The 26910-nt window shown below is 29.1% G+C and overlaps 2 protein-coding genes across 2 annotated transcripts; one reads left to right on the forward strand and one right to left on the reverse strand.

The window, feature by feature from the left end:
* The first annotated feature begins 140 nt into the window (after positions 1–140).
* LOC111035943 (actin-related protein 2/3 complex subunit 3) lies at positions 141–1513 on the forward strand. The gene is made up of 4 exons (XM_022317781.1): positions 141–434; positions 811–993; positions 1080–1275; positions 1344–1513. Exons 1-4 carry the CDS (start codon positions 429–431, stop codon positions 1499–1501), a joined length of 543 nt encoding a protein of 180 aa, XP_022173473.1. The 5' UTR covers positions 141–428; the 3' UTR covers positions 1502–1513.
* Positions 1514–4051: 2538 nt separating this feature from the next.
* LOC111035930 lies at positions 4052–26220 on the reverse strand. The gene is made up of 8 exons (XM_022317764.1): positions 23777–26220; positions 20138–21362; positions 19153–19206; positions 10891–16668; positions 10607–10654; positions 8984–9097; positions 6038–6074; positions 4052–4147 (listed from the first exon to the last, which is right to left on the reverse strand). Exons 1-8 carry the CDS (start codon positions 26192–26194, stop codon positions 4105–4107), a joined length of 9717 nt encoding a protein of 3238 aa, XP_022173456.1. The 5' UTR covers positions 26195–26220; the 3' UTR covers positions 4052–4104.
* Between the last annotated feature and the right edge of the window lie 690 nt (positions 26221–26910).

Raw genomic sequence — 26910 nt, forward strand, 5'->3', positions numbered from 1 at the left:
ATTTTGAATTTTGATATAGAGATAACAGGTATGAAAATTGTTATCATATAAAAACATATGTTCTGAATACTTGTTCTTTGGTTCTACATAACCACGAATCAGATCTTAATTCGTGATTCGAAAGGAACTAAACTGATAAAACATTATTTATTATTGTAGTCACTGATATATTATTATTTTACAATCAATCATGACAAAATAGAAATGACAAAAGTCTATTTTGTCTTGAAATCAATTTTATTTTGTATATAGTCTTATAGTAACACTAAACTGTGATCTTTTTAAATTTTTGTCCGTTTACCCGTGTTCATAAAAAATAGCCATTAAATAGCATTTACTCATTTGTATTCATCATCAATAGGCAATAAATAGTTGACTCAATAATATTGGTGTGTACAGTTTCATTTGTTTTGAAAGGGTGCAGCAAAATGCCAGTAAGTATGACCGACTGAGTTTTACCTAGGTACTATCTACCTACCTATAATTTTACCTAATCATTTATGCATTAAACAATAGTTGAAGTTAGATTTAAATAATTTTTTATTTGTATTACAAATGTACTATGAGTCAACTAGTCTATAATTCATGAACTTATAACTTTGAATAAGGAGATAATTAGTTATGTTTAATTACCTATTCATACATTTGAGAGTATAGTATAGATGATCAACTACGTTAAACAAAGAAACATTTAATAAATAGTTTTAGGTGTTTAGAGGACTATTGGAATAAAATATAATATAACTTCACCATATTGTACTATAGTTTTAAATTTTATAATCATATATTTATTTGTAATTTTTTTGTTAGGCTTATCATTCAAGTATAAAAGATTTCCACCAACTGACTGGAAATATGGCAATACTTCCAATAAAGTCTCAATACAAAGGTCCTGCACCTTTGCTCAGCCCTACAATTGCAGAAATGGATATAATAGACGAGTCATTATCTTTTTTTAAAGCAAATGTATTTTTTAGATCTTACGAAGTTAAGGTATAGCATAACTTTATATGGTATAATATGAATTAACATTGTATTAATTATAAATGTTTATATGGAGAGTAACGATAATGTTTTAGAGTGAAACTGATCGCGTTGTAATTTACATTACTTTATACATAACTGAGTGTTTAAAAAAACTGCAGAAATGTCAAAGTAAAGATCAAGGAATGTCTGAAATGTATTCATTGGCACTTTATAGATTTGATATACCTGGAGAAGCTGGATTTCCATTAAACTCAGTTTATGCAAAACCATCTTCAACTGGTGAAGCAGGTAGTTTGACGTTTAACCATTTATATTTCAAGGTATACTAATCTTATAAAATTGTTATTTTTGAATAGATGTTATGCGTCAATATTTGGAACAATTACGAAAGGAAACTGGCCGACGAGTTTGCGAAAAAGTATTTTCAACCGATGATGGCAAACCATCTAAATGGTGGTTATGTTTTGCTCGTAAGAAGTTTATGGAAAAATCATTGCTTGCCCCAGGTCAATAATCTACTCAAAAATTAACAAGAACTCGTTTTAAAATATTTATTGGCTGAGCAATCTATTGATACTTTATTTTTGTATTAATGTCTGCTTTTAATCTATGATTATTTATGTTTATATTATTAAAACATCATTTTTATTAATTTATTATATTATAATATAGTAATTTTTCAAATATTTAATAAATCTTTTTTTTTTTAATTAAAAAAATACTAATTTTGGTATGCTTTTATAAATATATATTATGCATTTTTATGTAAATTTATAATTTTTGTTTAAAAATATCCACAAATGGTACAGTAGAAATCGGTTATAACGAGTTTCAAGGGCCAACTATTTTTTCTCGTTATATGCGGTTAGAACGAGCATTCGTTGTAACCGATTAAAAGCGGGAAATACAAAAATAAAAAGACGACTTTTTTTATTTTACTTATAATCAATATTAATACTGAATTTATTCATGTATGTACATACATTATTTATAAATTAAAACATACATTTATTATTAATTATTTATTAGTGCACAATCGTTTTGCATTAAGTGACGTACTTAGTAACATATTTTTCAACGTGTCCCAGTTCTTCATTATGGTTGAAATTGTCGACGAAGAGGTGCCAAATTCTTTTGCGATTATGCTATTTGTAATTTGTATTAACTTGAAAACTGCAGAATTTTTAGGAATAATGTTTATTATTAAAAAATAATCCTACACAACTAATGATAATGTACGTCAATGATTAATCAACCTAAATAATAGCCAAAAGTTCTTATCTTGCAGGTAACTGTTCGTGGGAACCGGAAGGTCGTTAGTCAAGTTTGTTTTATTTTACTCGTTATAGACGGTAACTCGTAATAACCATACTCGTTGTACTCATAGCATTTTCCATTCCTGGGAACTCTCCCAAATAAAAATTGTCTTGTGATCTTCTTGACTTAATTATTCTTTGTTACAAACATGACTAATTAATATTAATATGTATATATTATATATCTTACTCTTAACACATATACTAATTGTGCCCCTTATTTATTGATTGTACATTGCAAACATAGAGAAAAATAAATATATATAATAAATTACCCATTTTAATGTGGGGTATATAATATCTTTGCCGACCCATATAAAACCACGTATATTACCTGACTGTATTCTAGATGCAACTTGTCTTGCTATTTAATTTATGCATATATATTTTTATTTTTTTTTAAATAGCTATAATAACAACTTATGGAGAGCTTTCTATTCAATTTTTAAGCTTAAATAAATCGAAGACACTCAAAGTGAAGTTGTCCCAACTTTTTGGTAACCAACGCTACCAAACAATTATTTTAATAATAGAATTAACATTTTAAAAAGTGCTCATATTTTTTTCTCCCGACTAATTAAAAAACCTACTAGATTTTCTACATAAAATTTGCTACCAGAACCATTTTTCGAAGTTGATGATCAGACTATTTTTTCTACTAGAAACAGTATCTCCAGTCACATGAGAGAAGCCACTTCGTTGTAAGATATCAATACCTACATTCATCGCTAAGCTTATAATCTAAAATTTTTATACTGAAAACCTTATTTTTTAGTAAAAAATACCATAGTAGAAAATCTTGTAGCGGCAGCTGCAGCTTCCCACCATACCCCAATGTCAATCTGCGCAGTGCGTATTGATAGTTATACTATATATTATACTGGTTACCAAATTTTTTAATAAGTATCTAGAATATTTTTATTTTATTTATGGTAGGATATAGGTTCAAAAAAAAAACACATTTAATGATTATTAAAAGCATCATATTCATTCATCAAAAATAACGCACAGCCTATATAGATACAATAACAATATGTTTTTGCCTATTCATTTTAATTGCAATGGGCTGTCATTTTATTTAAAAGTAAATTTTATACAAGATGACAAAATTTCATTAAGTTAAATATGACATAAAATAGGTAACAATAAATTATTTTGTAGTTCAAATAAAAATATCAATAGTAAGTTATAATAATGGGATAAATATGAATAATAATAATATGTATATATTTTATTATACATACATATTATTATATGTATAAAATATAGGTATAGGTATTGACTAACTTCTAGATGTAGCCATGTAGGTATAGGTATATATAGTAAAGTATTTGTAAGACAAACAAGAGACAAATGTTAAGCGATATAACATAAATAAAAATGGTTAATTTCAATATCATATGAAATATTTGAATACATATAACATAATATTATTATAATAATTATCTAAATAATAATTCATTATTTAAAAAATAAATATTCAGAAATACGCAAATTATATAGGTACGAACATTAATGTAGGTACCTACTTTTATAATTTAATTAAATTGCAACATAGAATTATTTGGTATTTCTAGGTATAGGTATAGTAGGTAGGTACCTAAATGATGATAGTAACTTATTATATTTATTAATACTTTAAGTAAGTACATGTATTCAAATATTCATTGGAATGTAGCTTTCCATTTACATTTTTTTTTCAGATTTACCTACTAAATGTTTTTACATTATTTAATAACATTTTCTAATAATAATAGTGATGTATACAATTATTAAAATTCAAAATCATATTTTATTGACTTTACAGTTCAGATACATTTTCTTTTGGTTTCGATTTTCCAGTCCTGAAAATAATAAACCGATTACCTATCATTAGTCATTAACAATATATATATTATATATGTATTGTTTATTTTTAATTTTGCATTAAGGTACTTAGTCCATATATTAGGTAGGTAGGTAGTTTAACCTAACCTTTATGGTTGAGTTCATAATAGGCTATATACAGTACAGCAAGTTAATAGTTAAAACAATTTCTAAAGGTCTTCTGTTGTCGCTATAACCAGGGAACTGTACTGTACAGTTTAGTGGGGATGAGGGATCACCAATTAATATTTTATAGGGCGACGTTTGTAAGCTTTCTTGGGTCATAACAATATGATGTATATGTTTATCCAAAAAAAGAAAGGCAAAATCAAAACAATCAAATAAAAACATTTTAACTAGGTACAACCAGAAATAATAGTGAACAAAATTAATTGTTGTCCTTCTGACTAGATAAAATTAGTTCACCAGTTGCCATTTGGTGACCCCCTGACCAATAGTTATAGTACCCACCTATATGTATATGGACAGTAGTTAGTTTCTTTACCTATTTAATGAATTTAAAAGGTAAAAGTTATAAATATTTTAATAATGTTATGAGATGGCTAGGTGGGTAAGAAGTTTACATAACGATTCATATAATTTTAGTATGAGTTTTATAGCAAAATAAGTTAACATCCAACATGGTTATTTATTTATTAATTATTATTCTAATGTAGTTTTGTGAATATATTGTAATATAAACACGACAATCGGACAATATGATTGACCGGCCACCGTCGACGCAGTGTTAAATCCAGACAATTTTTCTAAGGAGGGGCTTATAACATATTACCTAAGTTAATATATATATTTTTATTAATCCTTAAATAGTTGTGAAAATGAAAATTTGTAATGCCTAAGATTAGGTAAGACTGATGTACATGAATGCTGAATGAGTATCATCATGACGTGTTGGCGGTCCTTAATAATTATTATAGGACGCGACACCCAGTTAGAGAATGATCATTGATGTCTGTTTTAAAGTCAATTGGCTCAATGTCTATATCTTTATATGGATGTACATGCTGGGGTACAGTGACGTATTTAAGGGGGGGAGGAGAAGCCATGGGGTCCAGGCCCTTCCCGCTGACTCGTGTTTCGTACATGTTAAATTTTATGTTGTACATGATTAAGAAAAACAAATTTTATAATACGATAATATATCGTGAGTTTTGTTGTTATCAAATATCAATTTACAATGCCAGTATCTACAGCTATTCCTAGAATATGGGTTTTGACCCATATTCTTACTCTATGGTTTCGCTTTCGACCTTAAAAAGGTTGAAAACTTATCTAAGATTAACTTTGTAGTTTGTATGAAGTTATTTAGGACATATTTATTAAATAAAAGTTATAACCCAACTATACAGTATATTTTTAATTTGTTTTGTATTAAGGATAGGCTAAATGGACTGCCATTGATGTCTATTCATCGGGACATACCTACTCCTCAATGTGTTATGTGGATGTAATTAATAATAAAATGGCGCTAAGCCCTAGGCGATTAGATATTATTATTTTGTAATCTCACAGTAAAACGTTATTTACTTACAATAAATAGTAAACAGTCTTTAAGTTCTTGTGTTTTTTTATAACACTTAAATATAAATTTTTAAATTGTAATCATGAAAACAGTGAATTGAATAAAAAACTATTTGACGGGCAATTTGTTGTACTACTATCTTAAACAGGTTTAAACAAAATGGCAACGAAAATGATAAATTTTTTCCATGGGTTTTTTCTGTTGGGTTTTCCCGGGATAACTTAATATTATGTCTGAACTAGTAAAATTGTTTATATTTCATTATTTTAATTATTTTTACTATTTAGTATTTTAATATTGTACTATTTTACACTTATATACATACCATCCTGATGTACTTGGCTTTGTAATGTCATCAGTTTCTAAAACAAAAATGATTCATCTTCAGTTTATAGTTTTGACATTAATGTATGTATTTTGTAAATATCTAATTCTATTATACAAAATTTAAAATCTGTAAATTATAATGTTTAAAATATATTGTGGTTAAGGTAAGATTAAAAAAAAAAAATTTATGTATCTATATAATATTGATGAATGATGAATAATTGTAATAAATGTTGAGAAGTTTATTGCAATTTGTTGTTGGTAGTAAGCACTTGTACTATGATTTTTTGAAAAAGCTTACTGTGCATAGTATGCTAAAATTAATTTAAGTACGTGGGTAGGTACAATGTAAATTATTAATTATGTAACTTAATAGGAAATATATTGCAGTATTTGAGTAGGTACCATGGGTGGAAGATTTTTTTATTTATTTTTTTATTTTTACTAGATATTTACAATCTATTCGTAGAATAATAAGCGAATTAGATAAGAGTAAAAAAAAACACATGAGTAATATGACGGAAGAAGCCACCCATTGATGACACTACCTATTTTGTTTAGTTTATTAGGAGAAATTTGATCTAGGAATCAAGCATTTAGCAGGTCACGACACCAATTACGTTTGAGACATCTGAAGGGGTTACCCGGGATCGAAGGGACTACTAGATTTTTTATAAGAGGGTTAGGATGATTCAGTAACCTACTGTGAAACCGCTTATAGTAGAGTTTTGCTTCATCTTTGACGGAGGGTCGAAGATAGAATTAAAAAATCGATCAATATATCTTTGTAAGGAATTACTGTATGAGTGTTTAGTTCTCTCTACAACTGGGTATGGTATCTAGGTATGTACTAAAATAGTACTACTTATGATACAATTTTAAAGTTTTTTTTTGTATGTAATTTATTTATGAAAGTTGCATTGCATAATAATATGAGTATATATAAGTACAGGGTTCAAGGTCTTTAAATTCTAAAGAAATTATTTGAAAACAAACTAAGGAACTGTTTTGGTTAGTTGTTCCAAAAAGGTAAAATAATTAGTTAAATTCTTTCAAAACACTACAGATTTGAGGTATTCTTTCAATACAGTAGGTCAAATTTCTTCAATCTATTGCCCGTCCTGTCTTTATTTGAAGCTCACAAATTTTATCATAGCATGTATTTTTTAATCATTTAATACATGTTTTTAAAACAAATGTGGCCTGACTGCCTGAGAAATTAAAAAAAGTTTTAGATCTCCTGAAGGTTGATATATCCTTGTTTTTTGTTGAAGACCCAGACTAGGTATTAAAAAAAAACTTTTATATTGCATTTATAGCATGTGATTAAGTTATGTAAGGTACCCACCAATGTTATCATAATATTTAAACATGACAATTAAATGCAACTTATTCCAATAAACATATTGCTGATAGTTTGTAAGTTATTATTATTAATATTATTTTATATTCTTAGTTAAGGATTATGGTGCTACTGTTTATTTTACAATCACTTGTTAATATTATTATGAATAACGTCTTAAGCCTTTGACTTGTATATATTATACACATTCTATAGTTTATTATATAATAATAAAATGAAACATTTAAGTGATGCAAACTATATGTACCATGTACATTTATATTTATGTTGGTTCAAAACTATGTCTAAGTAGGTAATGTACCTATGAAGGTAGCTATTTTTCTTAGATATGTAGACACCAATACCAAAGTTGCATAAGTATAGATTACTTAATTGCATACATTTTAATGTATTCAGAATAATTCAACAGTGTTTAATATCAACTCTTGAGTTATTATATATCTTTCAGTAGCTAATCCATTTCTAAGGGGATTTATTAAAAATGCTTTTTGCTTATTACATTTTATGCTTAAATTATGTATTTATTAAAATTATGACTTATTTTTTTAAACTTTTAATTTTTTTATGGCATTGAAGAAATGTGCCTTGGTTTTATTGAATATTTACTCATATGGATGTATAAACTATTATAAACAGCTATGTGCATTGTATATAAAACCTATAGTTATTCATTATATACAGGTAGTAAAATGTATTCAAGTGTATTGATATTAGTTTACCTTTATAAAAATACTAACCCAATTAATATAGATATTGATATATAGACTATTGTATTTAGAGTTAAAATTTAGTGTAGCTACAGGAAAGTTATTAAATGGCACAAATAAGGTATGTAAATATTTTGTTTCTATACATACTTGAAAACTCTAAAAATACTAAATACATAAAAAAAACAAATTACTTGTATAAATACGAGCTGTCATAGTTGTATACTAATAGCTAATAAAAAAAAAAATACCTAATTTAAGCGTACAAGTAAGTAGCCTTGAGCATTCTGAATAAATAACACTTATGTATGTAAAAGTATTTTTAATGTTTTAGGTTAATCATATCAACTGATTTTTTTAATTGATATAGCTATAAAGTATGATTTATTGATTTATTTGAGGAATATTCTAAGAGCCTTCATGATATTATCATTGATTATATAAACTAGTATTTATAATCAATGATATTATTAATTAAGATAATGCAAAATGAATGTGGTTGATTTATAGCAGCATTTCCCAAACTATGGCCAGTGGGCCGGGCCCACTAGGGGTACACCGAAGGGGGTCTGCGAATTAATTGTTATTACATAATAGTATATTGTTAGGTTAAGTTATTTTTATTATGGGATCCTCAGTCATTTTTAAAATACTCTTAAGTGGATGGATGTCGGTTGGATTAAAAATTTGGGAAACACTGATATATAGTATTATAATTCTATGGTATTGAATAATAAAAAAACATTATATAGGAAGTTAATTTTTTATGTAGAAAATTAAATTAATGTGGACAAATGAGATAAATGCTTTTAAAATATTTGTCAATTAAATTTTTCTTTTTTAAGTTGTATTATTTAATAATTTGATTATTAACCGGTATTTGTTTGATGTTGAAAGCGCCAGTCATGCTCGCGTAGATCTATTTCTGTATCGTCGTCCATACTAATTTCACACTTCAACTCCGGTTTTGATGCGGCCACTTGCAACTCTACCAATCACCACAAAAAAGCATCTATATCTAATTACTAAGATAAGTACTACTTAAATTCTAAATTACTATTTTATATTAGCTCTGATCGAGCTTGTTCATCTAATGCGCAATATTAGTATAGTCGAGTCTCGATAATTGGAGTATTTTTAAGTTGTATTTGAGGCAGTGCCATTGGTAGGAATTTAATGTGGGGGATGTGGGGTTTATCATAAAAATGTCATATAATAAGTACAATTATATACTTTCCATGTTGTGAGGGGGGGGGGTCTAACTCCCAACTCCCTGTGTCTACTGCTCTGATTTGAGGTAGATAACTCGAAAAATACATAAGTCGAATTTATTTTTATTTCCTTTGACATTCGATTTTATCGAGACTCAGCTGTATTTTTGTTTAAATGCGTATACTATTTAAATATATACATGTAGATATTGTTTATACTGTAGGTACTATTTATACATTTAGATAATATTTAGATTTTACTATTTATACATTTAGATATATTAAACAAATTATATCTTCTATACAACGACGTCCCAAGACCAATTTGTGGGGGAGTTAGGGAGGGTAGACGAATATTAAAAGTTTAAACTTTTTCTTTGCATATAGTTTTAAATTGCAAATTAGTTGTTATGAAATAAATATTTATTATTGTAAGTACCTATGTCTTAAGAGGATGTCATACATCACAAGTGTTGTCTCCAATGCTAAATATAGTAAATTTCGGGCTTAGAATAATCTATTTTCCTACATTATTAATAATATTTTATTGAATTATTGCCCTATTATAAAATTTAATGTTAAGAATTTCACTAAGCAGGAGTTTTTTAAATTTTCAAACAAGTTATGGTAGGGATTTTACAAGGTAAAAAAAAAATTAAAATTATAAACTGCTTACAACTTGTTTTAAAATAAAAATAAAAAAATGTCAAAAAATATCTGTGTGAGGCCTTAAATATTATTCACACCTTTAAATTTTATTACGGTGTAAAATAACTCGAATATCAAAAACAACGAGAGTAAAATTGATTATTCTGAGCTTAAAATTCGATGTTACGCAATACGCATTATAGGATGGAGACAACAGTAGGTGCGTCATCCTTCAAAAGGTCGCGTACAGAAATTTTTAACTAGACATAATATTAAGACAGTAATGTATACATATACCTGATATCAATGTTTTAAAATGTTATCATTTAATTTATAATTAGTAATTAGAATGTATATGCTTAAATAATTAATAATTTATATAACATATTATTAATATTAATGAAATAAGAAAATTCAGTTCAGTTAAAGTTTAAAGTTTTTTAAGTCAAGTTACAAAAAAATTAACCATAAACAACAGACATTTTTTAAAAAGCCACTAGGGAGAAGGGGGCTGACCCCTTCGTCCCGCCTGGAGACGCCCCTGCTTTCATCTAATTCTCTGAGCTACATAGTAGGAATTTTTTATAAATTAAAGTTATTTTTGTTTCATGCATTTTTTATTTATTTGAATTATTTACCTTGTTTTGTATCATACTTTGATGGTCCTCTTATCTCTTCAGACGACCCTATAACATTTCAATGATATTATTTATCTAAAACATTGGTATTTGAAAGTGTTATATTATTGAAAAATTGTTATTGAAAATTCAAATATTCAATTGAAATGTTATTTTAAAAGCATGCAATGGTTATTAAAATATAGGTTTAAGAAGAAATAGAATTGGAATAGTTGAGAAAAATACAATGACTTTATTTGTACAGATGAAGATGACCTATATTATATATCTAATGGACGTAATACCTGCAATGTGTGTTGAAGTTTTCTTACTGATTTCAAATCCATTATTGGAGTCTTTAGAAAGTTTTCTTAAACATTCGTTTAATTCGTCTTCAGAAACACCTTTACTTGCTAGTTCTTCGGTATCAAAAACCATTCGTTTTTGTACAATTCGTGTAACAAATATATTTCCATGCTCATCTGTACGTTCCATATCCTGTTGGAATTCTCCAGGTGAAAAGTATTCTACAAAATCTTCTATAATTTTTTCTTTTTCGGGTCCTTTTGCCGTTACTTTGTGCATTTCAGCTGGCAGTCGTATGACTTTATGGGTGAACTCTGTTCCATCTGGATCCTTTTTGAATGTTTCAAAAGTTTCGTGTTCGTCAAACCAATCATGTTTGCTTCCAGTTTTGTCAAGGCCTTCCATACTGGACACCATAGTATTTGAACCTCCACTTGTGAAACTAGAAGACATGTTGGATCCAGTTTCACAGTGGTAAGTGGCATTCGTCGACGTGGAACTTATTGGACCTAGTGAGTCATTGCTACCTAAAATTAAACTGTTTCTGTACGATGACTCTTTTGAATGATCATCCATAATTGGACTACTAAAGCCACGACTTGAAACACTTGAGTTCATACAGTCATCATAATCATTTTGTTTCCCTTCCATAAAACCAGTATTTGAGATATGTTCAAGAGAAGCTGATACTTTCATTTCGGTAACAATTGTTTTTAAGTCAAGTGATTCTGTACTAGTCAAATTATCATCTTCTGATACATGTTTTTCAGAATTATCTTCGTTTTGTTCTAAATTGATCTCAGCTTCTTTTATAATTTCATTGATTTTAAACATATCTTCGTCATCTAATGATTTTTCGGTGGCTAAAGCTTTATTTTCAATTAATTCAGTTTTAAAACAAGCTGCCTCTATTGTTTCAAAATCTTTAAGAGAAGCTAATGATAAATCATCCTTTCTGCTATTAGAAGAGCTTGTAGTTGATGCTAAAGATCCCGAAGACTTGGCTTTCATTGATTCGATTCTTACCAACTGTTCTAACCTTTCAAACTCTTGTAGTGAATTCACTGATATATTATCATTCTCCAATGATTTTCCTAAGTATTTTTTACTTTCTGGAGTACTGCTAAATGATTCTTTCATACTGCCAAAGCTATCAATTGAATGACTGACTTGACTTCCAACGCTCCCAACTTTACTGCTTTGTAAATCATCAGTATCTTCTTCTTTGATATCTTCAAGAGGGGGTCGTTCATACTCTATATTATATCCATAAACTTCGTTTATAGTGTTGTCATCTTCAAATTGAAGTTCAACCCATTTTTGATTTGCAAACTCTAATTCAAGTTGACTTTTTGATCCAGGACTTTCTGAGTCTGATTCATGTTGAGGCGAACTCGTGTTGGTTACACTTTTATGAATTATTTTTGTGTTCGTTTGAATTTGTATGGCTTTTCCTTCAGAATCTTCTTCTTTAGCTTCTTTTCCTATTTCTTCTATTACTACAAATTCGTCTTCTGAGCTGTCAAGTTTTTCTTCTACATTATCCACCAACTCGAATGATTCACTTAAAGAAACAGATTCTTTTTCCTCTGTTTCTTCTACTTTTTCAAGAATGGTTTGTTCCTCACCAGTCCACGAAGGTTCTTCGTGTGGGTCATAGTCTTCATTTATTATGTATTCTCTACCTTGATCTGTATCTGATGATTCTTTACTACTTATCGATGCAGGCGTTTGTGGGGTCGATGATTTAACTTCTAGTTCCTTAGCTTCAAGATCCAAGTCTGGGTAATGAAAACCTCGATCAATCAAAGGAGCCATATGTTCTGTTATCATAATATTAGGAACTGTATCCGTAGAATCGTCTAATAAATCATCCTCGTCTTCTGAAAAAGGATCCTCTGGTATTGTTGGAGGTAAAGAAGCTGGTATTGCTGGCGATACATGAGGTACCATTTGAAAAGCGGCATCTGATTCGGCAATATCATCAATGTGTTCAAAACTATGTTTGTCAGATATACTTCCGTGCATATCGAAATTGTGTTTATCATGTATTGAAGGAATTTCTTTTTCTGATTCCAAATCATGCACATCTCTCGATGAAATATTTTCAAGTGTTATTTTAGATTTATCTTGAATATGTTCCGAGTGTTGGTTATAAGCTGTAAATTCCTTGGGTTGATCTGTATCTACACTTTCTTTGTTATCGATAATGTCTAAGTCTTCAACCAATATCTTACTAAACGAACTACTATTTCTTCGATGTCCTTTTTTTTGTACTTCCTCTGATTTGGTCGTCATTTGAGTACATACATTTTGGGAAATTCCGTATTCCACTGGTACTGAAGATGATATTATTGTCACGCATTTGTTTTCATTGTCATAATGTTCATCTTCATTTTGAATAGTGGAAGTTTCAACAGATTTTGTATTTTCATCGCTGAAACTAAAACTGCATGTCCCAGATTCTGGAAATCCATTCATTGCTTCAACAACAGTTTGTATTGCTTGGCCTTCTGTACTTGATATACTCATACTGGCATCTTCACTAGAAAATAATTTTTCTTCGTGAGATGATGAATCGGATAAACTATCACTAGTTATATGTTTCGGCATTGGATGAAAAGTCATTTCATGTGATCTTTTCATTTTTTGCATATTTTTTTCACTATTTATGGCTGGTTGAGAAAATGGTTGAGTTTTATACATGCTACTGTACTTCATTTCGGTTAATTCTGCTATAATTGGTAAGGATTCTCCTCTAATTATATGCATAGGTATTTCTTGTTCATATGGTTCTATTTTATCTTCATCTTCTAAAATTGAGTTTGTACCTTCTTGATCAAAATCTAAATCTCCTGTTGATGCAATTAGTGTCTCAGATGCTTCGCTGTTTTCCACTGAAGCAAGGTTACCAGAACTTTCTGAATCCAGTGATTTCATCGATTCTCTCGAGCTCAGCGAACTTATTGCTGTGTGGTATTCATTTGACGGTACTGAAACAGCAGATTCATACTCAGATGACCCAGCTAAAAGGCCGTCCATGTCTGACGAACACGGTCTGCTAGATGATGTTAGGTCAAACGAATGATAATGGCTATCACTTGAGCTGGAATCTGCAGGTTTTTTTGTTGAGAGTTTATTTATATTAATCGAATCAGGCTTTCTTAAGACAACAGCGTCAAAATTTACACGTTTTTCTTCTCGAATATCAATTGAAGACGACGATGGCGAAGTTGGTGAATGGACGGAGTTATCTTTTGAAGGAAAGGATTCAGCACTTGATTGCTTGATTAGTGACTTTGAAGAGCATGGCTCAACATCTTTTATCAATGTTACTTCGTTTTTATAATCATTCACTGTTTCTTTCAAAATGCAAGATGTTGCTCGGTATTCTTCTCGGTCAATATTACATATTTCTAATCCATCGTCAGTAGTTTTTTCTGAGTGCTGTTTTTCTTTTATTAGTTCATCGTCGAAATCTTTTATCACTGTATCAACGTGTTTTTCGTTAGTAATAATATTTCCAGTTTTCCCGTGTATATTTTGTTTATTTTCTACTTCAAAGAATTCTTTAGAGTGCATTTGATGACTATTATTTTCCAAAACACTCTTATCGATTTTTTTCCCCTTATCAATGTTTGATATTTTACTTGAATTAAGAATAGTGTGGATATTATTACCATCATTAGAATTATAATGTGATCCGAGTTCTTGTGTTTCTATTTTTTGGTCATTTTCATTGATTATCTTGCTTTCAAAAACATCGGTTTTAGTATCTTTGTTGTGTTTTTGGGAGATTAATTTATGATCAATTTGCCCACTTGAAAAAATATCTTTTTGTTGAGATTCTATTCGTTTATCATTTTCGTTTTGGTGTTCCTTTATATAAGCTTCAATAATAATATTATCTTTTGCTTCTTTATAATATTTTTCTTTTTCATCATGTGAAGATTGTCGAGATTCATCAAACATATCTGGGTTTTTATTAGAGGGATTTGTTTTCGATTTTTCATAATCACTTTCTGGAATAATATGTTCTGTGAAACGTGATTTCGTCAATCCTTCGTATTCGATCTCAAAACCACTACTTTTCAAGTCTTCGTCGGTAATTTCAATACTTGAAGTAATTGTATCGTGTTTTGAAATACTTTTCAATTGGTCTCTGGACTTTCTTGCTAATACTGATTCCATAATTTTAAACTGCAAATCTTCTCCTTCCATATCTAAATAACCACTATTTTCCAGTTGTTGAAATTGATCAGGTGACATCATTAAATGATGTAAGTTTGCCAACACATCATGACGTTTTGTAAGTTCGATTTCAATTTCATTAATTAATTGCTCTGCTATATTTCTAGCCAGTTCTCCAGTCATTTCTTTTTTTGGGGTTTCAAAACTTTCTTTAGAATCAACTTGTTGAACAAAATTTTGATGGAAAATACATTGATCTTTGTCATCGATGTTCTCTAATTCTTGGTCGTCGGTTCCGAGCTGAGTGACTTCCCATATTGTATCAGGAATGTGTTCTTCGGGAGTGTGAATAATACGATCTGGCACAATCTCTGAATACATTTCTTTTTCGTTTTCTATTTCGTTATGTAATTCATCATCAATCATTGAAGAATCAATTGATTCAGTATGTAAAATGGATTTTTCTTTTTCTTCAATAAATGAACAAGTGTCCGAAGGAATTTCATCAATTTGATCTTGGGTTAAACTTGACGAATTTTTGTCTTTTGATTGTTTAGAAATAACTTTATTTATCTTTATTTCTTCTGGTAAATCATCAAGTACAGATGATTCAGCAGATTCGGTTTTTGTAATTGATTTTCCACTTGTATTTCCAGATATTTTATCAGATGACGTTAGCATCGAATTCGTCGATACACTTTTTTCACATTTTAAGCCTAAATATTTTTCTTCTGGTATTAATGAATCTATTTGCTCATCTAATTCATTGGAAAATATGTGCTTATGAATTTGACGGTTAATAAGAACTTCTTGGCTTGGTGATTGTTGACGGGTTGTGTTTTTCAATGATTTGTGTTCAGGTGAAGATTCTTGTTCCATTTGTATGCCTTCCATTTGAGGCTTAATTTGTTGAATATATTTTTTAGAGGAAATATGTTCAGTTTGATGAGATGGTAATGACATTGATCTAGTTTTTGGGTCCATTTTTTTTTTATTTGAACCCTGCGAGTATTCTTTTTTAGCTGAAACTTTATCATCAAAAACATCTTCTTCCTGGAAGCCTTCATTTTCAAAAGCTAATGATTCTTCTCCATACTTAATAATATATTCAGTTTCAGAATCTAATCGTTTGGTTTCTTTAACATCATTATGATCTTCTGGTTTTGATGTACGGAGTTGTTCATCGAGACATTCCGATTTCAGACAAGTGAACTCAGAAACTACAATTTTTTCTGTAGTTTGGTTACTTGTCGTTAGATTATTGATCATTTCAGGTACTTCTGCATTATCAGAAGCACCGAATGAATTTTCGAAGAGTTCTAAAGAAGCATTGTTTATTACGGGTCTTTTTGAATTGTTGATTGGTAATGAAATACTATATCTAGGTTTTGGTAGAGGAGGTTGATTAGTTTTGGTTATTTCTTCCCAAAATTGTTTTTTTGTAGTATAGTTTTCATCATCTTCATCTAATGATGACGTCATACTACAGTCAATGGAAAGTCTAGGATTTGGTTTAGGTGGGATTTTATCTACGGAGTTTTGAAGTGCTAAGTTGTTGGCGTTAGTTGTTAATTCTGGGCTGCGCTCTGTACACACAAATACATACAAACAAAATACAGGATTAGAATATTGGTTATTTATACAATGGTTAACTAACTAACACAAACTCGCCAAAAAGATCAAGTCCTAGGATATTTATGTTATATGGATTACATTTTAAATTGAAAAAAAATATGTTTTGTAGATCAAACATCTACAAAGAAGCCTAATTTTATAGTGCTATTTTTTGTTTTGTTATACGCTGATTTATAATTTGATATACAATAATACGAGTACATAAATAAATCTATTTCATCGAAATCGTAGTATCAAAATATACAATTTACTGTCAACTTTACTATACCATTCTCTCTTTTTTCTATTGTTAGTATTGAAAGAAGCGTTATTATTGAATTTAACTTCTAAATGTAATTTAATTTACCGGCTTCATCCCATATTTGGTTAGCAACATCGACCTCTTCATTTGATAATTGGGAAATTATTCTATGATATTCTCCTTCAACAGCTTGTTTAGCGATCGGACTATCTTCTAATGTTTCCGAAGCCATACGTTCAAATCTTCTCTCTACCCTCTTTAATGTTTTTTCTCCTACATCTGTATCCATTTCAAGTTTCATATCTTCTATGATACTTGCTTGATTAATAGCAGACATAGACACACCACAGTCTTCTAAATCATTTTCACTGTCACTTTGTCCTGGGTAAACAATTTCATCGTCTTCTGATTCTAATCGAAATGTTACTTTTCTGCCGGGTAATTTCTCCGGAGGTTCGGTTACTATGTATTCATTATCGTTATCAGATTCACTATCATCTTTGTGAATTTCTCTAAATGTTGGTCTTTGGTGTACTGATAATCTTTGAGAACCACCTACTCCATTTCTGCGAATTTTTGGAGAGGATATTATTGGGACAGGGGAAGGACAATCTGATAATTGTTCGACATCTAGAGTTTCATGTGGATCTGAATCAGAAGATCCGGAAGATAATTCTCCGGAAGCCGCTAATTTAGCAGTTTCTTGTTCAATTAGCATATCAATAAGCAAATTTGTAAGAGTTTCATCATGGTTACCGGGATCACTCAACATTGTCTTTAACTTTTCTTGTACAGTATCTGGAGATATTTTTGAATAATCAACCGGTTTCCATTCATCCAAATGTTCATAATCGTCGGGCACTGTATTTTCTGATGGAGTTCTAACCATTAATGGTCTTATTTGAGTACGATCGTTTTCTGAAAACGATTATGTCTCAAAAAGTTATACATTAATTTGTTATACATAAACTTTCTTACTTCTATTTTCTATTTTATTTTTTTTTAATGTGAGGAATTTTAAAGGAAATAAGGAAATAGCAGTTAGTAGCTTATTGTTATAAAAAAATCCAGTTTCACACCCGAAAACAATACACCTCACCTGTTATATTGTGTGGTAGCCATATACAATAACCAGAATTTTGATTCTTTGACATTCTTGATACTGATTTTTTTTTCTTCTTGGGAGTAAAATAACATATTTGAAATGATTCAGATAATGAGTCTTGTGAACCAGATAGAAATACATGCCGTTCTGACAACGGCAAACTAGGCATAGATCTATTCCACCATCTATATGGTAAGCTCGCTGTATTAAAATTGCCTCGAAAACTTGGCCCTTGAATTTCCTTGGGTTTTGGAAACCCACAATAGTTTATTTTTTGCATAATGTCACTTAACGAATGTCGTACTTGGTTTTCTTGATTTTGAACATCATTTAATAGTCGATAAATCTTTTTTTGAACATTGTCTAAGCTACCAACTCCATCAGATGAGCTTTCCGAATCTGATTTTTCGGTTTGAAAATTATTTGTTAAAATATGTTCTTGCTTTTCGACTTTATTTTCCAAAATTTCTACGGCCTTTACTAACTTTGCAAGTTCTTCTCTACTGTGGCTAATTGCTGTATTGATCAATATATTGTCAAAATAATATGACCTGTTGTGGCTGAATAATTCGTTTGAAAAATTATCTAAGGGTCATGTTATTTTCATTAAATTATTTACATAACGAAAAATAAATCAAACCAAATATATATACATATTAATATATTCAATTATGCTATTCTATAATATATTTTTATACTTTTATATAATTTAAATTCAAATGTTTTCATTTCATTAAAATCATCAATTAATTAAATTCACTTAAAAGTAATTGCTAGTGTCTAGTAAATACAATCTGTTATTTTGATTTAAAAATGTTTAATGTTAAAACAACGCATAACAAAACGTATTAGTGCAAAATGTCATAGGTTTAATATTTATTTTTAAGCATTAACAGTGTTTTGTTATTCTAAAAAAGCCATTTGGTTATATTAAATAATTACCAGTACATTGAGCAAAGCAGGGAATTGGCGTTTAGTTAATTTCACTTGGAAATACGGTTTGTTTAATCCTTTTTGCAAGTTTACGTATAATTGTGTAATGTGTTTGGTATATAATTTTTTAAAATTCTTTATCAATTAAGGACTCACCAGAATTATCTATAGACTTTGCATTTTGTTGTTGAGTTTGATTGGCTTCATCCCCTATAAAATAATTTAAAATTAAACAATATTTACGAAAACAAAATTGGTTATATTTAATATAATATTAGTATTTTAGCTGTAAGATATTAATATAGTCATGCTGTTTCGCACAATGGTTTAATAAAACTTTAAAGACGGGGCATTTCAAATATTTGTAATTGTAAATTAAACGTATTAAATTGTGTATAACCCATTATTAGTACGCTAAACATTTTTTTATTATTAAATTGTATATAATAGAATGTTATTCAATATATTTTTGATTATTTAGTGACTCAATTCATTTTTATTTTGTGACTTACATAGTATGTATTTAAATGTTAGTTTAGTCCGTCACCTTTTTTATAATATAGTTGGTAATTACCTATTTTGGTTTTTTTTTTGATATTCTTACAGTTACATTTTTGATTTAAATCACATATCCTTATATTACTATTCAAATTTGATAATTGTTTGAAGTTGAATTTTCGTCTCAACTTTGGACTACCGCACATACTTTCAAAAATATTTATTACATCAGAGACATGTTTTGTAGGTTCAAAATTAATTGTCTTCTGCTCCGTGTTTTTTTTTGTTTCTTTTTGGCTAAACATTTTGAATGCTGATAGTCGTGTAACAGGCGAAGGGTGTAATCTTTCTATACTTGTAAATTTGTCTTTTAGGGAGTATACTTTTACCAGAGGATTCTTGACCATTGTAATTTGTGTTTGTAATGGTCTATTTATATATAACTGCACTATGCTTACAGGCTGAACGACAGTATATACAGCAATATACGTAAAATATCTATTTTGAAAGGTTTTAATTGTTCCATATGTAAATAAATCTACTTCAAATTCTCGTTTTGAATCATACAAGCTACTCTTAATATGATATCCTGGTTCTAATGGCTCTAAAATATTGTCATTATTATAATCTGATATGGCCCTACCTGTCATTATTCCATCATTAAACCATCTCATTGATAAATTTCCGTAATCCCTACCAACGCTTAATAATACCGAGTTCTGGCTTTGAAAGTCAATAGAAATGCTAAAACCATTTCTGTTGTCATGTATCACAAACGTATTATTATTTTCTTGGTTGCTGATTTTATTTGTCTTAATATTTTGATTTTGTTTAGGAATGGCCACATTGCTGAGAGTGGGTTCTGACATGACCTTTGATAGTGTTTTTTTCTTATTTTCTTCAGAACGTTTTTCAAAGTTTTCTTCAATCTCTGAATTGCACCGGTTTTTATTTCGATATCGTTTTTTACCACATTCTGCTTCAGGCGTTATATTTTTTTTTGATGTTAATACTCGATTTTTATATTTATGTTTACATCGATCTTGTTTAACAGTTTCCACAGATTCCACTACACCTACATCTATATCATGGTAATATGTATTATTATTGTTTTTAATATATGACTCTGTATCCCCATGTTCTTCAACTGTTATAATTTCTTCCTCGGATTCAAAGCCTTTAACTTCTTCATTTGGAGATTTAAGCCATATAGGGTTGGATTCTTCTGTTGGTGATAATGCACTTACTGTTCCATCTTTCGAGTGAAATAAAATTTCTCTGTGTGGCTGAGGAAAATAGGGCATTGATTCCAAAGGTTGTTCAGTGTATTCAACTTCATTGATTATTCCTTTATCATCTGTGAAATGTTCAGTATCAGTAAGTTCTTCTATAACCTTATTGTTTTTTTCATATCCTTCATCTTCACTTAAGTCTTCCACATCTGTTAGAATGAAATAATTTATAGGACCTGGAGTAAGATTAGAAGTTCGTACATAAAACTTTTCCTCATCTGAATCTGACATAACTTCAACATCTGTACAGCTATTCAAATCCGACAAACAAGGAGAAAGTGACTTTTGTAAATGTGTAGTGATAGGAGATTTCAATATAATTCTTGATTTATGCCTGTTTGGTTTAGGAGAAACTGATCGTGGTTCATGTATCTTAACAATATTTTCCTCGTTCACTCCATTTAATAGATTTGTTACTTCAATGTCTTCCTCGTTGGACTCATACGCAGTTATTGCAATCTGGGGTAAGCTTGTTTGGCTTTCTTCGGACATTTCATCAGATAATAAAAATTGATTAGGTTTCCTCAATACTAAATGCAACTCTATTGATGAATCGTCAAAAATGTTTGAGTTTATCTGTGGAAATAATGTAAAGTTAAATGAAATAACGAGTTTATAAAAATTAAAACTTTTTTAGAATTATAAAAAGAGATTTTAAAGCTCTACCACATTTCAAAATATATTTCTTTTTAATTGGTCCTCCTCATCACATAGTCCTAATAAATTGTGAACATTAGTCACCTATCTAGTGTTAGGATTAGATAGGTACTTTTGTACCAAGATATTGATAAAGAAAATAGGACTACAAATTATCTAGATAAAGATTATAGATAACTGAATCAAAATTTATCTGGATAAAAAATTTTTTTTTATATATTTTTTTAATTCTAACTTTTTAAGATTACACCACACTTCTATTTGAAATTTGAACATGGTGTAGAAACAGATAATATGTCTAAATTAAAGGTTGTAATAGACATCATTTTTAGTGAAAAGTATTAATCAATTATACATTTTTAAAATTAAATATTTAATACGTATAATAATATAATTTTAAATAACACTTTGTTTAGGGTTATATAAAATTTTTTTTATAACTTATGTAAGTATGTTTGTTAAGAACTATTCATAATATAAAAATATAATTAGTAATACAAATTTACTCATCTAGATAAATTTATCTTCATAGTTGAATTTTTTTTATCCTAGATAATAATGTATTAAATAACTTGCAACTATTTATCTAGGTTAGTCTCAACACTGCACCTAACAAGTTAATTCTACAAAATTGTAATTGCATTACTTATTTACTAAGGCAATACTATATTTTTTTAGATATTTTACGTACAAATCAAGTGTCTTTACTAATTAATATTAAAAGTCAATGAATTTAATGCAAAGAAACTCTAAAACTTAGGGTCAAGGTTTTAATATTTAAAATAACCGGCTTATTGACTATTAAGTTGAGAATATTTATTAAACTTTTTTCTGCTTAGTGTTTAATATGCTGTGTTATATATATTTTACATTTTTTAAAACGTATTTCTTACGATTACAACTTTTATTTTTTACTATGTAATTTTGATGTGCTATTATTCACTATAGTACTAATAATCTATATATGACTATATATTATCTATATATGAATGATTTTCATACATTCCTGTAGATTTTGAATTTAATATTCTTTTTAAAACTATTCATTAAATTGTATTCTGTTATAAACACGTATACGGTAACGGCATAAATAATATTAAATACAAGAATGGTTGTCACACATATCTATCGATTTATATAAGCATCTATCAATCTTTGTAAGTTTTGAATATGCTCAATTGGAGAGATATTTCACTTTTCTAGGAAGTTCAAGCATTTCCACCTTTTCTTGGTGCTTTTAAAAATATAGAGAGAAAAAGGCATTTATTAATACATCAAGATTATAATATCATGTTATTGTAAATGTTAAAAAAAAAATGGATCTCTAAAATCAATTTCTTGCCTTGAAACAATGGCACTAAGGAGTATATATACACTGGAGGTACTTACATCTACGATGCATGTATTCATGCATTCATCTTTAAATTTTTGATTTTACATACCCACGAGGGTGGTACCCATATTGTGAACATTTTTTTATGTATAAACTATTCCACGAGAGAATAACATGCCAGTTCTGGGCATGTAAAATGAGGTCCGTCGACCTGCCAGGCTGTCGCATCCACTCCATGCTGCCAAATATCCCAGACGACGACCGACCGTGGTGCATAAGACAAAAGTAATCGGCTGCCGTCAATATGTGAACTGACCCATTCTTGTAATTATGTGGCATGTTCTCTCGTGGAAAAGACTATAGCTTAGACTCTAAGCCTTAGAGGATTGGTTTAGGGGTTTGCTGTAATCTATTTTATAAGTATACAAAGTATTCAATATTTCTACACTAGAAATTGTTTATATACTTGATTGATTTGTATATAGTGGCATTAAGTCGTATTTTCCGAAGAACAATATAAATAAACGACAGGTTTCAGGTCCTTGGACTTAAAGGTAGATTTAAGACACATATGTTGTTTCTTAGCTCCCCTAAGTCATCCTTACAGTTTAAATAAATAAAAATACCAGTTAAATTTTTTTTACGTATATATTATATTATATTATTATGTATGTATATATGTACGCAAAAAATGTATACAATAAGTTATTATGATAATAAAATTCATCATAATATGAACTGCTTGATAGGGAAAGTCACCCATTTGTAAAAACCAACTAATTGTAATTTTTACTGCAGTTTTATACACATTGCATTGTGTAAAACTCTTTATCATGTGCTGACAATTAGTTTAATTAATACATACAAATTTTTCCACATTTAAAATTTTAAAAGACCTTTTTTTTCGCAATGCATATTAATTGTATATTTATTTGAATTGAAAATGTTGTTGTATTAAAGTTTATTTGTTGGTTTGTATTAAAAATATATTGTTATGTACCTCGGAATCTCGATTGGTGTCTGAGGTTGAAGAATGAGTAGTTTCCTCATCATCTAATGATACTGATTCTGTTATAGAAGCAGGCTGTTGTTCGGACATTGATGAACTAGGAGAACGTTTTGGTTGCTCATATACTAATTCTACAGACGATGCACGATCTGAGGAGCTTGAGAAGACTTCTGATGTAATTAACACTGAACTGATTTTTTTATCAGCCTTTAAACATCTGTGAGCCGGACTAACTGGTAATGATGTTGGACTTATTTTTCTAGGTGAAGACATAAAGTCAAAACCACTTCTTTGTGATGGTGCGCTTAAGACTCTTGGGTCCGAAATGGATGATGATCGTGTATCCAAGAGTGATAAATTCTTTTTAATCGGCGTTTTAATTGAATTGTCTTTAATAGGTATTCTTGACGGGGACGTGGGAATTTTTTTTTGTTTGTCTGACATTATACGTTGATATTTGGTTGAAACATCAGATGTTTTACTTTGAGCATGAGAAATATTTTCTACTTTTCTATTACGAGATTCAGTAGACGCCATATAACTTTTAACTTTAGGCTTAGAAGATGTTTCGGGTACTTCCATAACTTCTTTGTTTTTTAATTTTTCATTTACAGTTGTCTTACGATGTTTTTCTATTTCTGGTTTTTTCAGACTTTTATTTAATGTTCTATTTACTACTGATAGCTTGATGTTTTTATCTTGTGATTCAAGTGGATGTATAATCTTTGTTGAAATATTACTTGATGAACGTTTTGAATCTATCAATTTAGTACCTGGAGTTTGTTCAATTTTCGAAAAGTTTTTTTTATTTACTGTAGTAATTGATTTTGTCGATGATTCATTTGATATTTTAGTAGCAACTTTTATCGAAGTTACATTTGCACGTAAATTTTGGTTGTTTTTACTTTCAGTATTCAATTCTTGACGAACATTAGATTTTTTTGTAAGCGACTGATTTAAAGATTGGTTTTTCGATATGAAAGTTGAAGATTTGTATTCATTGTTATTGACGGTTTCAAATTCAGTTTTAGAAGATGATACAATATTTCGTGATATTTTTTTGGACGAATTCGTTGATCTAAAATCTTTCATTTCTGTATCAGCCTTTGTTCTTAAGCTGTTTGAAGATCTGTTAAAAGTGGATTTGGTGCCAACACTTTTACTTTGGCTCAATGCACTAACATTTTGTATCGATGTTTTGGATTCAAAAGATGAACGAACAATCTTTGTGCTTTCAGATCTCATAATTTTAGATTTATTAGATGTCGTATATGATTTAGATATTGTAGATGTATTAGAGCGTAATGAAGAACTACGCATAACTCCTACATTTTCATTTTTGATAATTTCTTTGGATTTAATATCTTTTTTAATACTTCCAAAATCTTTTGATTTTTTAGAAGAACTGAAACCTGATTTAGTTATATCTGTTCTTCGAATTCCATACGATTTTTTACTTACATTATCTTCATTTACATCACTCCCAATAACATCCAATTTATTAGAAACATTTATTGAATAATTTGGAGATGCGCTATGGTCAGTTTGAGATGTAGTACCAACATTCTCAAGAATAACAATATTTTTTAATTTATGATATTTTAAACTATTTTCTATATCTTCATTACTTAAATCAGAATTATCTTCTACTATACTACACTTCTCATTAATTGAAGAATTATTCACATCCTCAGATTCATTCAAACTGTGATCAAACTCAAAATGACCTAACGTTGTAGATGTTACATTCATAAATTCAAACAAACTTTCACTTAATTCAAAATTAGACTTTTCAAAAGCAGCATCTTTCAGTTCATTCGATGATTTATCATTACCAATTGACGTTACAGTATCAACTTCCAAATCATCCAAGCGACTAATCTCAATACGATCATTTTCATCTTTATTTAGAGAGAAAGTATCCACATTCTGATAAGTAGATATATGAGAAGGATCCTGAATATTAGTGTCAGCCGAAATATCAACTGTGGTGTATGTAGACGTATCGGAATTAATATTATTAAATGGCTCAAATTCGGTTTCATCTTTAAAATAATTATCGGAGTTTTCTACATTACATAAGTCGGGAATTATAAATTCATTTTTAAAACTGTTCAATGAAATGTCGGTATTAATATTATTCGATGATCTCACACTAGAACCAATGCATTGCTCGGCAATAAAGTCATCAAAAAAAGTATTGATAGAAGTTCCGAAAGCAGCGGCGTTGTCAGAGTTCTTTTCAATTAAATTAGATTGAATGGAGAATGTTTTATGCTGAGAAATTTCACCTTCAAAATGCTCAGTTAATTGTTTGTTTGAATCATAAACAACGGTCTTCTCTAACATAAATTTATCATTTTTATAGGATTTATTTGATCCCTTTGAGTCAGATTTAGTTAAACTCATTTTGTCATTAGCATGTTTGTCAGTTATATTTTCATGTTTGGCAATTTCATCGATATCTTTATCATTTGAGTTTGATATAAAAGAATCTTTTGAATCAGATTTAATTAGATCAATAATCTCCCCACTATGTTTTTCCGTTAATGTTTCATGTTTTTTGATTTCAGTAGTATCGGTTTTTGTTGTAATTATCTTTGTAGTATCAGTAGGTACGGATGCAGGCTTTCCAGTAATTAAATCATCTACTATAGGAGCGTCTTTAATAACATTAGCTATGCCTTTATCACCTTTATCGGATTTAATTGATTCTTTTGAGTCAGATTTAGATAAAATTATTTTATCACCAGAAGGTTTGTCAGTTTGTTTTTCTGTTTTAAGATTTTCACCTATTTCTTTATCACTTGAGATTGATATAATAGAATCTTTTGAATCAGATTTAATTAGATCAATAACCTCCCCACTATGTTTTTCCGTTAATGTTTCATGTTTGGTGATTTCAGTTGTATCGGTTTTTGTTGTTATTATCTGTGTAGTATCAGTAGGTACGGATGCAGGCTTTCCAGTAATTAAATCATCTACTATAGGAGCGTCTTTAATAACATTAGCTATGCCTTTATCACCTTTATTGGATTTAATTGATTCTTTTGAGTCAGATTTAGATAAAATTATTTTATCACCAGAAGGTTTGTCAGTTTGTTTTTCTGTTTTAAGATTTTCAC

The sequence above is a fragment of the Myzus persicae genome, unplaced genomic scaffold, assembly GCF_001856785.1.
Source record: "Myzus persicae strain clone G006 unplaced genomic scaffold, MPER_G0061.0, whole genome shotgun sequence".
Classification (NCBI taxonomy): Eukaryota; Metazoa; Arthropoda; class Insecta; order Hemiptera; family Aphididae; genus Myzus; species Myzus persicae.